The following is an 18,554-nucleotide window of genomic DNA, read 5'->3' as shown; positions in this document are numbered from 1 at the left end:
TATCCCTCATCTTCAGACCCACAATTACCTTCAACTCACACAAACCAGGCAATACTCCTTCTTTTCTTAGGGTAAATATTAACAGTTGAAATGATGGGCCTGCCTCATAGGAATATGCTATTAACATCAGAGGAATGGAATGCCTTTCTGTTTTAGTTTCCTAGTAATTACAGCGATGTGCAGAGAAGGCCAACCTAAATTAACGAGGATTAAATACACATGTAGGTAGGATTAGGTGGATAGATTAGAGAGACAGACAGACAGACAGATAGAATACTTTTCTAATGCACCAAGCACTGTGTTAGCCATTGGCATAGAAGATGATTCCATATCTCAAGGCTCTTGCGTGGGGATAGGGGAAGACAAAGCATAAAAGGGGTGGGGAGGTGGCAGGGTAGCTGTCAGAAGGTGGAAAAGTCTGGAGAGTAAGTTGAGTTGAGAGCGCAGTGAGCAGCAGCTGGTGCTCACAAGAAATAACATAAAATTCAGTCCTTAAAATCATCCTTATAATACAGTGATGGCTAAGAGAGATCTGAAGCTTTTTAGGACAAAAGTCAGCCATCTAAGGCTCTGATTTGGAACTCTCGGTCCTCGGAACATAGATTTAGTACTGAAAAGAAACATTTAGTGTAACCCTCTCATTTTAGAGATGTGGAAACTGAGGCACAGAGTGATTAAGGTGCTTGCCCACTCTCCTGCGGGTAGTAAGTGCATGGCAGAGCCAGGATTCAAGTTCAGGGCCTCTAACTGTAAAGCTCATGTTCTTTCTGCTGCAGTATATACTTTCTGTGGCCTGAAGAATGTGGACAGAACCATTCTAATGCTTAATTAAGATCCTCCCCCCACCTGTAGATGGGGACCTACGTGGCTGTAATTATCTTTGTATCTCCTTTCTGGATCTAGCTCAGGGCTTTGTACAGAACTGGAGCTTGATAAATAGTGGCCGAATGAATGATGCCCTCAGTGGAAGATGGAGAGAAAATGAATAGAGGACCCTTTCTTAGTTCTTTCCCTCCTCCCCCTTCCACCTCCCCTCTTCCAGTCATGTTGAGCTTTGGAGACCATGGGTTGGAAAGGGAAGATGTCATTAAAGACATGGAAGACCACTTTACATCATCTCTTTGTTTCCAAGGCACAAGGAAGGGCACCTCCTTCAGGGGTTGTCTGCCATGTTAGCTGTTTCACACAGTTAATTATTTTAAAAGGTTGGTCAGCAAAATGTATTGAGAACCCATACTAGGCACAGTGGTGGGATAAGAAGGAAATAGAAGACAGCTGTCAAAGTGCTTTCAGCTTAATCAAGGAGAATGAACATGTCCAGGACAAGGGAGCAGGGTGCATCATCTCTCCAGGAATCTGCAACTACTAAAAACACAGTCTTTGGAATTCACTAGGATATTGATGGTGAGGCTAGACGCCATTTGAGACTTATATGATCAGGATCATGGATATGGAGCTAGATGGGGAGAAGAGGGCATTGAGTCCAGTCCCTCACCCAGAAGAGAGGCTGTGACTAGGTGTGGAGGGGGCGGGGGAGTCAGGAGTTCGAATCTAGTTTTGAGTCCCAAATCCAGGGATTGCTCTCCATGGTGCTGTGCTGCCTTCCTGGTATCTTCTTTAACCTCTTTGAGGTTAAAGCTCCCAAACTTTAAACAGCTTGAGGGCTCAGTTTAACTCAGTCAGATGCAGGAAAAATAGAATTAAAAAAAGCCCCTAACTCTTTTTCACATGGCTGCTTGGTGGCACAGTGGATGGACTAGTCCTGGAGTTAGGAAAGACCTGAGATCAAATCTGGCCTCTGATGCTTACTGGCTAGGTGACCCTAGGCAAATAGTTTTAACATTTGTCTGCCTCAGTTTCCTTAACTTTAAATTGGCAATAATAATGATACCTACTTTCCAGGGTTGTTGTGAGGATCAAATGAGATAAGATTTGTCAGGTACTTGGCAAACCTTAAAATGCTATTTATCATCATCATCATCACCACCACCATCATCATCATTATTATTTCATTCCTATGAATTTTTTTGCTTGGAAACAGTTGACTTCTTTCATATGGTTATTTACATGCATGTTACTCACAATCTGGGTAAACTATATCCACTTCACCCTCTTCTTCTCCTAGCACATAGATTTTTTTGCTGTGATTTTTTTTGTTCCTTTTATGACCTCCCTGTTTGTACCAAATAGAGAAATGGGCAGGACACTGTACCCTGTGGTTCTTCCTTAATATTCATGAGTGCTCGACTTGGAATCAGGATGTCCTGGGTTCAAATACCACCTTAGCCACTTAATGGCAGCTATGTGATCCAGGACTTAATCACTTAACCTCCCTGGGCCTCAGTTTCCTCACCTATAAAATAAGGGAACTGAGCTAGATGGATTCTAATCCCCTAAGGATATATTCCTTAACCTGTTAGGAAAAGCCCACAATGCATGTCTCCTTAATAAGCAATAGAAATCAGTAGCTTGGTTTCCAAGATTATGTTGTCACAGATCTATCTCCCACTATCATTAGGATATAATTATATATATATGTGTGTGTGTATATATATATATATATATATATATATATATATATGTAATTTACCAATAATGAATTATTATCAACACAGTAAGTTAGTGTGTGGGGCAACCTTATATATGCTGTAGTGGTGTGATTTTGCAAATGGGGATGCGTCGTGCTCTAGCTGTGCTCTAGTCTGCCATATCACAGAATTACAGACCAGAATTTGAGCGTCAGAAGGGACCTTGGCAGCCTCTGAGTCCAGCCCATGTGTGAAAGGAATCCCTTCTAAAACATGCCTGACAGCTTCTTCTGTAGGCCCTTCAAGGAAGGGCGTCCATCCACCATCTCTCAAGGCGCCCCAATCTGCTTTTAGACAACTCTCTTTGGAGGTTTTCCCTGACATCAAGCCTGAATTTGCTTCTCTGAAACTTCCAGCCTCATTGCTCCTGGTTCTGCCCTCTGGGGTCAGACAGCGAGTCAGATCCCTCCTTTACATGACAGGTCTTCAAACCCTTGGTGACAGTTGCTATGTTCAGCCCATCCTCATTTGTCGTGTCTTCACAGCCCTTTGACAACCTGGCTGCCTTCCTCTGTTTATCATTGCTCCTCTTTAACCGAGGTGCCCAGAACCAGACCCAGTGGTCCAGATGACGTCCGGCTGACAAGGGCCGAGCACAGCGGAACCATCTCCTCCCTGTTCCTGGACGTCACAACCCTCTGGATGCAGCCCAAGATTGCATTCACTTCCTTGGCTTCCATATTACACTGTTGACTCATGGTCGGCCTCCAGTCCATTAACACCCTCAGATCTTGTTCAGAATAACTGCTGTCCACCCATGTGCTACCTTGTGAAGTTGATTTTGTCCCCGAATAGAAGACTTTTACATTTATCCCTATTGGGTTTCCTTTTATTAGAGTGAGCCCAGTGCTTCAGCCTGTCATGATCCTGACTCTATGAACCAGTGTGTTAGCCATCCTTAAGGATGAGTTCAAATCTGGCTTTATGTACCTATGTGCTAAGTGATCCCAGGCAAATCATTTAACCTTTGTTTGCCTCAGTTTCTTCAACTGTAAAATGGGGATAATCACAGCACCTAGCTTGTAGGGTTCTGGTGAGGATCAATTAAAATATTTTTAAAAAGCAGTTAGTACAGTGCCTGGCACACAGTAGGCATTATATAAATTTTCTTAGTCTTTTTTTTTTCACGGAATCACATAATAAGTTAACTTATTAGTAACCCTAACCCTTACCAGCTTTGTGTAATCTGCATATTTGATGAGTATTACCACATAAGCCTTTAACTAAGTAGTTGATAAAAATGTTCAGTAGCACTGAGGAAAGGGCAGATTTCCTTGGGGTACTCCACTGGAGTCCTCCTACCATGCTGACATTGACCCATTAATAATGACTCTTGGAGTTCAGCCATCTAACTGGTTATGAATTCATCTGTTTATGTTCTCTTCCAATCCGTATCTCTCTACCTTATCTCTAAGAGTAGTATGATTTACTTTGTAAATAGCTTTGCATAAGTCTAAGTAAACTATATCCCCACCATTCTGTTCATGTCCTAGTTTAGTAATCTTGTGCAAGAAGGAAATGAGGTTAGTCTGTTTTTGATGAAGCTGTGTTACTGCTACCTCTTTCTAGCACTTCAGCAACCATATCTTTAAGAATCTGTTTTAGATTTTCCCAGGAGTCACAACATCAAGCCTACCGGCCCATGGTTTGTAGACTCTGGTCTTTTGCCTTTTTTTAAAATACAGACAGCATTTTTCCTTGAATCTTGTGGCATCTCTAATTTCTCATAATTTTTCACAAATCACTGACAGTGGCTCAGATGTCACATCTGCTGTTTTTCTTTCAGGATCTGAAGATGTTCTTCCTCTGGAATTAATCTCTGACGGCTGAGCGTTCTTTTATTGTCTTCCTACTTATCTTGTTTATCAAATCCTTGTTAGTTATTTTTGTTGTGTCATTTTTAGAGTAAGTGTCATTCTCCTTTGTAAAGAAAACAAAAAAGAAGTAGGAGTTGACTAGCTCTGCCTTCACTCTTCAGTTTTCATCATCTCGAAAAGTCTTATCCCTCCTCTGATCACTTTTTATTCCCAATGTAGCTTTAAGACAGCCTTTTTGTTGTTGTTGTCATTATTCTTAGCTTCTCTCACCAAGTGGAGCTCATTCTGAGTGGTGCCATCCCTGATGCTACTTTTAGGGAACCATCTCACCCTCTTACATTCATCCTGTCCTACCTGGCCTTGCTTTCGTTGCTGGTCCTGTTGTTTTAAAAATATAAGTTGATTGGTGATTCCCTTGTGCATTCACATAGGTTTCTTCAAACAAATCCAACATTATCACTTCACTGGACTTGTTTCACTCTGTATTTCAGAATTTTCTTCTTGCACATCTTCATCCTGGGCTGACTTCCTGTGAAGCATTTTACTCCATGGGACCCTACTTTCTTCTGAACCCTTTGCAAGTTGAGTGTGCATCAGACTATGCCCTGACTTCTTCTCCCGTCCCAAACTCTAATGTTCACTTTGCTCTAAGATTTCCATCATTCTCTCTCCAACAACCAATTCTTTCCTGTTAGTGAGAATCAGACCCAGAATAGAATTTCTGCTTGTTGGTTCCTTCATCTGTTGAAGGATGAAATTATCACTAAGGCAAGTCAAGAAGTTATTAGCTACTCTACTTTTGGCAGAGAGAGAGCTCCGTAGATTTCTAAAGTCCACTGTGGCTATCATGTCGTGCTTCTGTTCTAGGATTTTGATGTTTCCAAATTCTTCCCTTATTCTCTCTTTCTGTCCAGGTGATTTGTAGTATACTTCAGTTGTAGTTTCTTCAACTGTAAGATGGAGATAATAAAAATACCTACCTCTCAGGGTTGTTGTGAGGATCAAATAAGATATTTGTAAAATACTGGCCCATAGTAGGTGTTATATAAATGCCATTATTCTTGTCACTTTGATGACACATTTTTTTTCCCATTTCTCTCTCCTTTGACCTTCACGCAAATACTCTCCATCATGCTTCTTGCCTGATGCCTGGATTTCCTCACCTTCTTAATATATAATGCTACTTTACTCTAGCTCCTTTTACTCATCTTGATCCTTCCAAAAAAGGTTTACTCATCTAATCATGGGTTTCACTCAGTCTGTGTGATATCTCTGAGGTCAAGTTTGTCCCCCTTCCATTGACTTTGAGTTTCTTGTTTGTTAAACTTTGGGCATTTGTGTATAGACACTTGAAGTCACGAGCTTACTATTGGCTCCTTTCTTGAGTTTTTGTCACCTGTGAATTTCTGAGTGTCTTAGCTGCTTCTTCCTTCTTTGTGACTGTGCTCTGTAGTTTCTAATTTAGGTGATACACATAAGCAACCTTCTCCAGCCCTCGCGCCTTTGAGTATCTTTCTTCAGTACCCCTGGAACAGGGCAATTGTGGGAACTGAAGGTTATCCCGAGGGACCTGGCCCCCTTTAGGACTCTTGACTGTCAGGATCACCACATTTAAACCAGAGTAAGATCGTTATGGCCTACAGAAATTCTCCTGAGTCTGCCCTGTGATGACTCTAGGAAGCAGAATCCATCCATGAGGGTTGGAGAGCAGAGATTATCCAAGATCTAAGTTGGTTCATAACCCAGTACAAGTAGGCCCCTATTTCTGTGTTTTTAACATGCCGAAAGCCTTTATCCATTGTTTTGGCAATTATTTTTCACTTATACTTATAAATATATTCAAAAGCTAGCAAGCAAACCTAATTACCTGCTAAAAACCCTTGAGATTTAATTTTTGTGACTTTAGATGCCCTAAGAACATTAAGTACCTTCCTCAAAATAGAGTGGAGTAATTCACTTACATGGCTGGGATCTTCTAAAACAGTGCTTTATGGATTAAACTATTATTTCCATCCATTTCTGGAAATAAAAATAAGTTCTGCCACTTTACTCTTGTTCATGTAAATTCAGCTCAGCAGGAAGAACGCTTACTTGAAGGGAGCTTGAAGAAAATTAGCAACTGAAATCATGAATGCCCATTCACATTATCAATCATACACTCTGTGAATATTGCATGATGCACTGCAGTAAACATTTTGAAATCGGATTTTCTCTTTTGGCTTTTAAGAGCATAATATGGCTTGACATCTTTCCTGGCTTCCCTTTATGAAGTCCATTGTAGAGATGAAAAAATTCAAAGGAAGATAAATGTCGGTCTTCAGGGTTTTACAGTATAATAACAGGGCTTTCATTTTCCATTGCCTGGTATTTTTCTAAGCAGTGCCACAGACTTTTGAAAAATGGTGGTGGAAGGATTCTTGTCACATTATTTGGCCTTGGCTTTGCTTAGTACATTTTCTGTCTTTTTAATTGTCCAAAGGAACAGACAAGACATAATGTGTTAGATGTTAGCTATGTTTTCAGTTTTTACCATTACTATCCGAGTTGTTAGCTTTTCTTTTTTTTTGTCATTGATGTTTAACTAAGACATCTCTTTGTAAATACTGACCCTAGAGGTTTTTTTTTAATGCATTTGGTCTTAAGATTTCAGTTTCATCTTAGTATCCTTCAGACAATGTCATCCTTTTCATTTTTAAGACTAGCTTTATCAGTTTATGTTAATGGAAATATATATGTGTATATGTCTTGGAGGCTTAATTTTCATCTAATGTTAAAATAACCCTTTTAGCATTTACAGTGTGAACAAAGATGGGGGATAGATGGAATATCAATATGATACAGTTAAAAGGGTGCTGCATTTGAAGTCAAAGTCCTGGCTAAGTTATTGATTCTCCATGTATCTTGGCCAAAGCATTTAAGCATTCTGAGCCTCAGTTTCCTCAGCTGTAAAATGAAGATAATAACATCATACCACGAAAGAGCTATGTAGAGTCAGATACTATTAATATCATTAGTATTGTATGGGGGCATTAATTACCATGTTATTGTCGTCTCACTGACATTTCAGAATAGAAAAAGATAGGTGATAGGATTTACTTAGCAATGACACCACTATTAATGTTACAGATCCCATAGTGTGAGTGAGATGTTTTCAAAACATAAAGATTTGAGCGTTTTATTCGACCTCCAACACAGTAGGAGTCAGGTATGTGATATGGCGGTCAGAAAAAAAATTATGAGCTTGGGCTGTACTAAGAGAAGTCTTGCATCCCAAAATAAGGAGGTATGGTCCCTCAGTTCTTTGCCCTGGTCAAATAACTTCTAAAATATAGTGTTCAGTTCTAAGTGCCGAGCTTTAGGAAGGGCACATTCGAGAAGCTAGAGAATGCCTGCTGGAAGGCCACCAAGATCACCAAGGGCCTTGTCTTCATAGTTTATGAGGAGAATTGATTGAAGGAACTGAAGATGTTTTTTCTAGAGAAATGAAGGCTTAATGGGGGATAACCTTCACGTCATGAAGGAGCCTTGTCTGCTTAGTTCCGGAGGGCAGAACAAGGAGTAGAGTGGAAGTTGATTTAGGTTCAAGGTCAAGAAAAACTTCCTCTAAATTGGAAGTGGCAGAAACTGGGCATAGACCAGCATCTTACACCCTATACCACGATAAAGTCAAAATGGGCTCATGATTTAGGTATAAAGGTTGGTACTATAAGCGAACTAGGAGAGCAAGGAATAGTTTACCTGTCAGATCTATGGAGAAGGGAAGAATTTATGAACAGACAAGAGATAGAGAACATTATGAAATGCAAAATGGATGACTTTGATTACGTTAAATTGGAAAGTTTTTGCACAAACAAAGCCAATGTAACCAATATTAGAAGGGAAGTAGAATGCTGGGAAACAACTTTTACAGCCAGTATCTCTGACAAAAGTCTCATTTCTAAAATATATAGAGAACTGAGTCGAATTTATAAGAATACAAGACATTCCCCAATTGATAAATGGTCAAAGGACATGAACAGGCAGTTCTCAGAGGAAGATATTAAAGCTATCTATAGTGATATGAAAAAATGCTCTAAATCACTGTTGATTAGAGAAATGCAAATTGAAACAACTCTGAGGTACCATATCACACCTATCAGATTGGCTAGCATGACAGAACAGGGAAATGATAAATATTGGAGAAGATAATGACAAAATTGGAACACTAATGCATTGTTGGTGGAGTTGTGAACTGATCCAACTATTCTGCAGAGCAATTTGGAACTGTGCCCAAAGGGCTACAAAAATGTGCATATCGTTTGACTCAGCAATACCATTTCTAGGTCTGTATCCTAAAGAGATCATAAAAATGGGAAAAGAACCCACATGTACAAAAATGTTTATAGCAGCTCTTTTTGTGATGGCAAAGAACTGGAAATTGAGGGGATGCCCATCAGTTGGGGAATGGCTGAACAAGTTGTGGTATATGAATGTAATGGAATACTATTGTGCTATAAGAAATGATGAGCAGGTGGACTTCAGAAAAACCTGGAATGACTTTTATGGACTGATGCTAAGTGAAATGAGCAGGAAGAACCAGGAGAACGTTGTACATGGTAACAGCCACATTATGCAATGACTAACTTTGATTGACTTAGCTCTTCTCAGCAATGCAAGGATCTAAGACATCTCCAGAAGTCTCATGATGGAAAATGCTATACACATCCAGAGAAAGAACTTAGGAGTCTGAATGCAGATGGAAGCATGCTATTTGCTGTCCTTTTCTTTTGTTGTTTTATTTTGTTTCTTCTTGTAGTTCCACCCATTAGTTATAATTTTTCTTTACATCATGACTAATGTGAAAATATGCTTAATATGAATGTATAAGTAGAGGTTATATCTGATTGCACGCTGTCTTAAGAAGAGAGGAGGAGAAGAAGGGGAGAAAGTTTGGAACTCAAGATCTTTTGGAAGTATATGTTGAAAACTAAAAATAAATAAATTAATTATAGAAAAGAAAATTAAATAAAAGAAAAAGAAAAAAGAAAAACTTCCACTAACAATCAAAGGTGTCCCAAAGTAGAATGAGCTCCCTGGGGGAGGAGAGAGGAAAGGGTTCCTCCCTTACTGCGAGTTTCTTGGTAAAGGCAGGATGACTACTCTCTGACTATGTTATAGTGTGTGTGTGTGTGTGGGGGGGAGAATTCCTTTTCAAGACTGGATTAGCTATTTGGAGCCCTTCCTATTCTAAAATTAGGTGATTCTGTTAAAAAAAGGGGAAGGGATAATATAAAATCATGTTAAGTGAAGCAGTATTTTAGGGGTAATACCTAGGGAAACTTATTCCACTTGGAGTAAGTCAGCATTAATTTTAGCTTCAAGTTAAAATAAATCCCATTTTCATTACAGTCATATCAGAAAAAAAGGTCACCGTTAGAAACCTCTCTAAGATATCTTTTAGGAATGCTTAGAAACATCAAACAAGCTAAGAAATGCTGTCATTTAAAAATTATTTGTGAAATTGCTGTGAGAGTCAATCAAAATCATCAGCATTGTTCCTTATAAAAACAGTTTCAAGAAAGGAATGGTAAAATTTTAAATCATGATTTTTCTGAATTAACAGTTATGTGACTTTAAAGAAATATTTTTTTGGGGTGAGAGAGTTTCTTTTATTGTACACAAAGTATAAATCATTAAGTGTTAGGTAATGGGATTAATGTAGGCTTTATTCACTAAGATCTCTACTACATTCATTTATTTCATTGAGCATACATTCCTTTTTATATTTCCTTCAACTCAAACATTTTGCTGATTTTGGTTATCACCATTCTTTTCAGTTTTTTTTTTCCACTTTTGTTGTCACTCTCTTAGTAAGAGTGTGATTTATGGGCCATGCTCATAGAAACCTAGATTTGCGAAAAGGCAGGGGTAGAGGTAAAGTTTTTTTTTTTTTAGACCAATAGGGTCTAATATCTGTGCTAGGTTATCACCACTGGGCAGAGTAAAAGTGATGATTGTTGTATGGAGATACAGATTACATAAAGATATTTTTTGCCAGTCATTGTCTTAAATGAGGCAGTTAGAGAGAATGCCTCAACATCTAGGTAATTCAGCAGCAGCAGAGAAGGATAAGTTGGACTCTTGTTTAAGAATCTGACAAAGAGATAAACTAAAAGAGAGTTGATGTCCTTTCTGGCCTTAGAAGAAGCTTTGCTCGTTTAGGATAAGAAGCAAAAATCTGGGTGGAAAAATGATATTATATACTTTTATGTAGCCAATCAATCAAACAGATATTTATTCAGTATATACTATGTGTCAGTAGAATTGGCAAAAATGAAACAGTCCCTCCCATTAAGGGGCTATCTATGCTGATAGAATTCCATCAGAAAAGCACATATATATATAAGTATATAATTACATATACAGTATATATCTAAATACATACACACACACACACATATATGTGTATTATAGATATATTCATTGGAACCCCCTCTGCAACTGAAAATCTTAGAGAGTTTCCTAGGACACTAACTTGTCTAAGGTCACTCAGCCAGTGTGTGTCAGAGAGAGGACTTAAACCCAGGTCTTACTGTGAGCAAGGTCTCTTTCTACTGAACCACCCTGCTTTTCACGCATATGTGTCTCTAGTATTTATATAGCTCCTCACATCAAAAGTTCTTCCATGTCTTTACGATAATTAGCAAAAACATTTTGAGTAGGAACATCAGGTTAGTATGGCTTGAGTAATTAGCATGAACTTCAGAAGAGTGGGAGCCTGGAGTGTCTATCCATACTTTAGCATTGTACACCAATCACGCAGATTGTATATACTGCTTGCACTCTGGGTTGGCTTATTCACTCCAACTTGCCTTCACTCTGGGAGGTATAGGTTTCTAGAGAGGGGCCATTACCACAAATTCCTAAGGGTTAGCTCTGTTGTAAAGGAATACACTTGTTTTATTTACCACCGCATTTCTTGAACCCCTATTGATATGCTTCTATTTACGCAAAACCAGCCACTCATAATAATGACACTTTTATATCTAAAATGTAACTATTTACTTAATAATAAGGCAAAAGAAATAATAATAATAATCTCATACCTGCTCATAAAAACTACACTTACAGGAATAAATATATTATATTTTACATATAGACCTGGATCATGTATTCCTTCAAATGCACCCAGTATAGGTAGAGGAGAGTAGACACATACTGAAATCTGCCAAGGTGGTACATGAGTGAGGAAAATCCATCTGTCAGAGATAACTCACAACTCTGGAACTGTCAATTTTTATGTCTTCTGTCTCAGGACCTGTCCACACAAATTCCTTCATGAAAGTAGTTCCTATGTTAAACGGATGCTTCCACTGCTAACTTAAGATCATCCATTCTGTGCTTCATTAATACCTCTCTAGTAATAAAGCCTCAGCCAAATTAATTGATCTACTAAGTGAGTTTTTTGTTTCTCTGCTTCGAAACTATTGTTCTGCTCATTTGAACTTCTTCCTCAACAGCATCTGTAGTATCCATCGCTTCCTTCATCAAGCTGAGCTGACATAGTTTTGAAACTTGTCTTTTCATTTCTTTTTCATCTTATCTTCCTCGACTTAGACTTGAGTTTCTTTCTGATAATGACTACACCTCAGTGTGTGGTTAATAATCAAATTATTATCTTCCGTCTATGATCAAATAAATTATATTTTTTATATAATCATATAACAGTTCTGCTGTACATATCTTTCTAGTATGCTCTAACTCATTCAGGTACAGTAGTGAGAGAAAGTTGTGAAAGGACAAATTTCAGAACTGAATCATCTAAGCTTGATGCTGGAAGTGTTGGATACTAGAGTTGCTATTGAGGAATATATATACACATACACATGTTTGAGTGTACTTTCATATTTACATATATATGTATGTATGTGTGTAAATATCATTTACTGTCTAAACTTATGTATCTGTGAATGTGGAATAAGGATAAAAATCTATGCTAATAGTAATTCATAAGATATGTTGAAAGGATTTGGAGTTGGAAAGGACCTTAAAGGTCAAATCCAAATCTCTCATTTTACAAAGGAGAAAATGAAGACCTAGGGAGACTAAAACACTTGCTCGAGGTTACACCGATACTAAGTATATACTATTTGTGGACTGGGGTACTTGGCATCCTTTTATATTAGCTTTGATAAAAAGGCCTTGAATTTGATGCTTGATTGAGAAAAACATGAGATAATATACTTCTCTTCCAGGGTCGAGATCTGGACTGTAAAATTCAGGAGTACAAAGAAGCTGGAAACACCTTTCCTGAAAACCAGATAGTAGAATGGTTTATCCAGCTGTTACTGGGAGTTGACTACATGCATGAAAGGTACAGTTGCCAGCTACTATGAGCAGCTTTATGTGAATTTGTATTTGACAAATAAGAATTTTTTTTCATTTGAACGAATATTAAGGGCAGCAAGTGATCAGTTGCCCTTACGAATATAAACTCTTTGAGAGCAAATAGTTAAAAAAACCCTCCAAAATCTCTCTTTTGCCAGGAACTATATAAATGCTTATTGAATGGAATAGAATCTTCCATTTGGGAAAACTAGTCAACTAACAGTTTTAAGCACAGTATTTGCTTATGTAATGTTTCCTTTAATAGAGCATGTTAAAGTTGTTTTTAAAAAGTTGAGTTTAAATAGCAGAAACTTACATTTAGTGATATGTTATATGCTGTGTATGATATTAAAGCAGTTACTTTACGAAAGTAATGTGTCTTATGCCAGAATAAAGTCATAATATTCTTAGTGCTTGAAGTAGTTATTTGGTCACCCTGACATCTTGGAACATTTTAGCTAGATTCATGTACACAATGTTATGGGATAATTGAGGCAGAAAATATACTTTGGCTTCAGTTAAATGAATATTCTCACCAAAAGCCAATCCAACACAAAAATCTCCAGTTATGAAGGCCAAAATATATTTTATGGATTTCACTTATCTCTAATTTGTGTATTTACTATTTTGAACTATGCTTAAATACTCTTACATTCTTTCTAATGTTCAAGTGACAATTAAGAAAAAAGATTTTGAATAATCTCTAGGGTACATACTATTAGAGTAGATCAACCAATGCAAAGATGGCTATCCAAAGAAGAAAGAAAAAAAACAAACTCCTGTGAAGTGTTCACAAAGAGCTAATCATTTAGAAAACTGCATCAACAGCCTCACAGCTTTCTTTGCCTACAATGATGGTTCCTGGGATGAACAGAAGTCTGACCGTCCCTCACGGTCAGCCTGCTTAAACACATGTTATGGATGGTTTCTGATAACAGAAAGTAATCAGATTATCCTGGATTTCTCCACCTATCTTCTCAAACACATGCTAGATGATGAAGATATCTACAGAGTCATGGGTAACCCAGAAATGTCTTTTGAGTGATGTCAAATTAACTTGGGAGACATTGATAAAAGTATATCTAGTAATCTTTTTATAGACTACACTAAGCAACTCTTGCTGAATTTAGGACTTCAGGGCTCATCCATTTTTTATATCATAATTTCTATTATTTCCCATGATTATTCTGAGTTAAATTTTAAATTACTTATTAAATACTATTAATTGAGAAAGTTTACTATGTGTAAGAGCACCCAGTTGATCAGAGTAAGACAGTAATTCAAAACTGTCTTTAGACTGTCATTTCTTTGTTGTTCTTTGGGCAAAATGTAAACTTATCTAAATATCAATTTAAAGTTGACTGACCTAGAAATTGTTTTCTATGTTTGGTTCTGCACAGAAACAATTAAGCACACTTCTTATTTTAAAATCATGTTCCAAAACACTTATGAATATTTCACTAGGAGGTACTGTGTAAGTTTAAACTTTATCTGAAATCAGTTCAACAAAGGAACAGCCAAAGTTGAGATGATCATTTCTTCTCCAGTACTGAGTAATAAAGGAAGAAAAGTGATAAAGCAGAATGAATATGCAATGTTTGTTATATCTAGATCTGAAATTTGATGCTTTATATTTCATCTAATGAATGAAGCTAATTCTCATTAGTTTGGTCATTGAGGTAGCTAATGTTGTGTTTTACTCTTCTCATACAAGTTTTAACTTCATATCTTAGTTAAATATTAGCTTAGGAATGACTCCTACTTCCAAATTAAGAGAATCAAGGCTATAAGAGCAATTATGTTTTTATTTGACCATTTATGAATGACAGTTAAATGGCCCTTCTTTTGTCTAATATCTACATAATAGAGCAATGTAGAGATCCCCTCATTTCTTTCAAATTACCTCATTTATCTGGTCCTTTCTCCCTAAATATTGATTATATCCCCACTTAGCATCCCCATAGGCATCTCTAACTCAATATTATGGCCAAATGGAACTCATTACATTTCCTCCAAAATTCCCTGTTTTTGTTGAGTGTATTATTGTAGGCCAGACCTGATTCAGACTAGTCTAGTGCTTCAGGTTTGGAAATGGAAGAAAATAAAACACTTATAGTCCTGGGTGTCAAGCTCAAATAGAAATAGGGACCACTGAACCATAGATAAGAGTCCTCGTGGGCCTCATATTGACTTAGAAAACCACATATTAATATTATCTATGTTTTATTATATTTTTATTTATTTTATTAAAGATTTCTCAATTGCAGTTAAATCTTTCTCAGGCCACCTTTTTTCAGGGGTGTTGTGGGCTGCATGTTTGACACCTTTGTTGTAAGCCAGCAAATAGTTAACAAAAAGCAGTTTACTTAGCTAAGACTCAGTAAAAAAGACACCCAGCAAAGATATAGCACTGATTTTTTTTTAATTGAGTGTAGCTTGACACCCTTTTGTCCCGGTTCTCTACCTATCAATTTTATCCTTTGTTGGGTCCTCATTCAGGGCACATCTTCCAACCAGAGGTGTTCCACAGTGCTCTATTCTGGGCCCTCTTCTCTTCTCCCTCTACGTTACTTCACTCGGTGATTGGATTTAATTCTCATCTCTTATGCTGATCATTCTCAAATTAGCCTATCCTGTAACTTCTCTGCTCACCTCCAATTTCATGTCTCCAAGTGCCTTTCAGACATCTTGAACTGGATGTCCAGTTGACGTTTTAAACTCAGCATGTCTAAAAATTGAACTCGTTATTTTCCCCCTAAACCTCCCCCCTTTCCAAACCCCCTGATTACTGTTGAGGGCACCACCATCCTCCCAGACCCTCAGGCTCGCAATCTGGGAGTCCTCCTGGACTCCTCACTGTCCCTCATCCCCCACATCCAGGCTGTTGCCACGGTCTGTTGATTTCACCTCTGTAGCATCTCTCCAATATGCTCTCTTCGCTCCTCTGATGCTGCTGCCCCTCTGGTGTAGACCCTCATCACCTCATGCCTGGACTATTGTCATAGCTGCTGGGGGGGTGTGCTTGCCCCAAGGCTCTTCCCACTCCAGTCCATCCATTCTTTTCATTCATATAGCCTCTACCTTAATTGAAACCTTCATTACCTCTCATTTGAACTATTGTGATAGCCTTCTAATTGGGTTTCTCTATTTGTAGTGTCTTACTCCTCCAATCCATCTTCCCCAGAGCTGCCAAATTGATATTCCTAAAACACAGATCTGATCATGGGACTCCACTACCAACAATCTGCAGTGGCCACCTATTGCCTCTAGGAAACACTATAGAGCCCAAGCTGGTACTGAATGCCCTTCATGCTACAGCTCTCATTCCCTTTATAGCCTGCCTTAGTTCGTGTTTCTCCCAGTCATGCACTCTCCCTTCCATACAAAGTGGCTTGCTTACTAGCTGTTTCCTGTGCGCTGCCCTCTCCTCCCTGTCTCCCATCTTTACACCTCTGCACAGGCTCCTGCCCGTTCGTTCCCCGCTCATCTCTGTCCCTTGGTTTCCATCAAAACACAGCTGAGATACCGCCTCCTGCAGAAGAGCTTTTGAAACCCTCCCACTTCTTAGACCTTTTTACCTCTTGAAATGACTTTCTATTTCTGTGTTTTTGTGTATGTTGTATCCCCCATTCCCAACTCCCAGCTATTAGAATGTAAGCTCCTTTGGGGCAGGAATTTGTGTGTGAGTGTCTTTGTATTGCCAGCCCTTGGAAAACGGTGCTGCATCTAATAGGGACTTGATAAATGTTTATGGAACCAGTTGACTAACAAGTACTTATTAAGCATTTGCTATCTTCTCAGCACTGAGCTAGGCCCTCGGGAGGCCAAAGCAAAGTGGAAGTCGTCCCTCCACTCTTCTTCCTTCCTCCTGTTTTTCCTCCCCTTCATCCCTCATTTTCTTCTTCCTCCTTCTTTCTATTTTCCTCTTCTGTTCTTCCTTTCTTCTTCTCCATTTTGTTCTTTCTTTTCTTTTTCCTCTTCTTTCTTTTCCATCTGTTCTTTCTCTTCCTTCTGATTTCATCAGTGTGTTACTCTGCAGAGTTTCAAATCACAGCTCCTCGTCTCTTCAGTTTTCTCTTCTTCCTCCACACTAGACTGGTGGTGCTGGTAGGGATGCCTGATAGCTCTTTCTCTTGGTCATGGTGGCTTCCTGGTCATTTGAGAGGGGATAAACTACAGGAGAACTCTCTTCATACTTTTTCCTTAGATTCTGAGTGTAAAGGAAGCAACAGTGGCCAAGGCATCACTCCTGTCGTCAGGCTCTCTTAACATTAGGGTTGTCCCAGATTAGAAATTGATTCTGAGGCATCTTAAGCAGATTGATGCTTAGGGATACATTGGTGAGTTTTGCAGTCAGTTATTTACAGAAACAAGATGTTTTGAGCAACTGTCTTAAAAAAAAAATTAATGGTGCAACATTCTCATTTCTCCCCCACTAGTGTTATCTGATGATTTGGTGTTACTTAAATTATTTGCATAGATCTTCCTTATCCAGTAGGGGATTAAATCTTAATTTTCTTTTTTCACCTATCTTAAATTTTCCATGGACCAGTTTTAGGATTTAGACTTATTTGCATAATTGGGATATTTCATCAGGGTGTTCATCCTCTTCTGATGCTCAAAACTGGTCAGAATGAAAAGGCATTTAGTGTAATTGTTATTTAGAAATAATTTTGCAGATTCTAGTTTATCTTTAGGAAGACCTACCCTCATTATTTTTCCTTTTCCTTTTATGTTGGTCTGCATAAAGCTATCTCATATCTCAGTTTAAAAGTAAGTAGAGACCTTGGTTAGTTTTACTCTTATTTTTTTAAGGTAGCACATATAGAAAAATATTAATTTATAGAGATGCTGTTCTGTGGATAAAGATGTAAAACATTATTTTCTATAAAATGCTGTTTTTGCGCTTTCTGTAGTAAGTGGGACCAGATGCAGCTAGGTGGCGCCATAGTGCACAGAGCGCTGCGCTTGGAGTCAGGAAAACCTGAGTTCAAATGTGACCTTAGACACTAGCTGTGTGACTCTGGACAAGTTACTTAAACTCTGTTTATCTCAGTGTCCTCACTTACTGAATGAGGATAATAATAGCATTTACTTCCCAGAGTTTTGAGGTTAAAATGAGATAATATTTATGAAGTTCTAAGTTATTATATAAATTCTAGTAATCATCATCATCATCAGAGTTTGAATTCTGCCTCAGACACTCCCTGGGCAAGTCACTTAACCCCTTTCTGATTCAGTCTCCTCATCTGTAAAATGGGGATAATAATACCAACTTCATACGGGTGTTATGAGGTTTAAAAGAAATTATATATGTTATTATAGTAGATGTATATGATAGTATATATATGCATGTATACATACATGCATGCATGTGTGTATATATTATATATACATATAAAGACATGTATACATGTAAATATATATATATATATATATGTATTTATAAACACACACACATACACTGTTACTGTTACTGTTGTTAATAATCAAGCCCCTAAAGGGCTAAGACTGGGGGGTGGGTAGGATGGTTTGTTGTGCTGATTCACCCCTGCCCAGATGGGGGTTGGGGTGAAGAGGAGGAGGAGGTTAGATCTGAGTTATTAAATAGACTGAGATCCAGGAAGGAAGATTGTTGCCCCAGAAAGGTCAGCCTCGGGATCCACTGTCTCCATCCAAAGTAGGATCAAAACTAGAAACAGTTACAATGTACAAGATGGGGCTAGCAGGAGCCCCGCCCCAGGGATGATTGGGCCATAGTTCAGTCCTAGACAGGTAACAG

General features: G+C 38.3%; 1 protein-coding gene across 3 annotated transcripts in view; it reads left to right on the top strand.

Annotated features, from left to right (window-relative positions):
- NEK11 (NIMA related kinase 11) overlaps positions 1 to 18,554 on the top strand; it is a 272,217-nt gene that overhangs the window by 66,144 nt on the left and 187,519 nt on the right. For all 3 annotated transcript variants that reach the window (XM_027872170.1, XM_027872168.1, XM_027872169.1), the window contains exon 4: positions 12,640 to 12,758. In XM_027872170.1, the coding sequence (XP_027727971.1) occupies positions 12,640 to 12,758 (119 nt within the window). The remainder of the gene's footprint in view (positions 1 to 12,639; positions 12,759 to 18,554) is intronic.

This window comes from Vombatus ursinus, unplaced genomic scaffold, assembly GCF_900497805.2.
Source record: "Vombatus ursinus unplaced genomic scaffold, bare-nosed wombat genome assembly UNPS02014799.1, whole genome shotgun sequence".
NCBI lineage: Eukaryota > Metazoa > Chordata > Mammalia > Diprotodontia > Vombatidae > Vombatus > Vombatus ursinus.
This window is presented reverse-complemented; position numbering and strand designations above follow the sequence as displayed.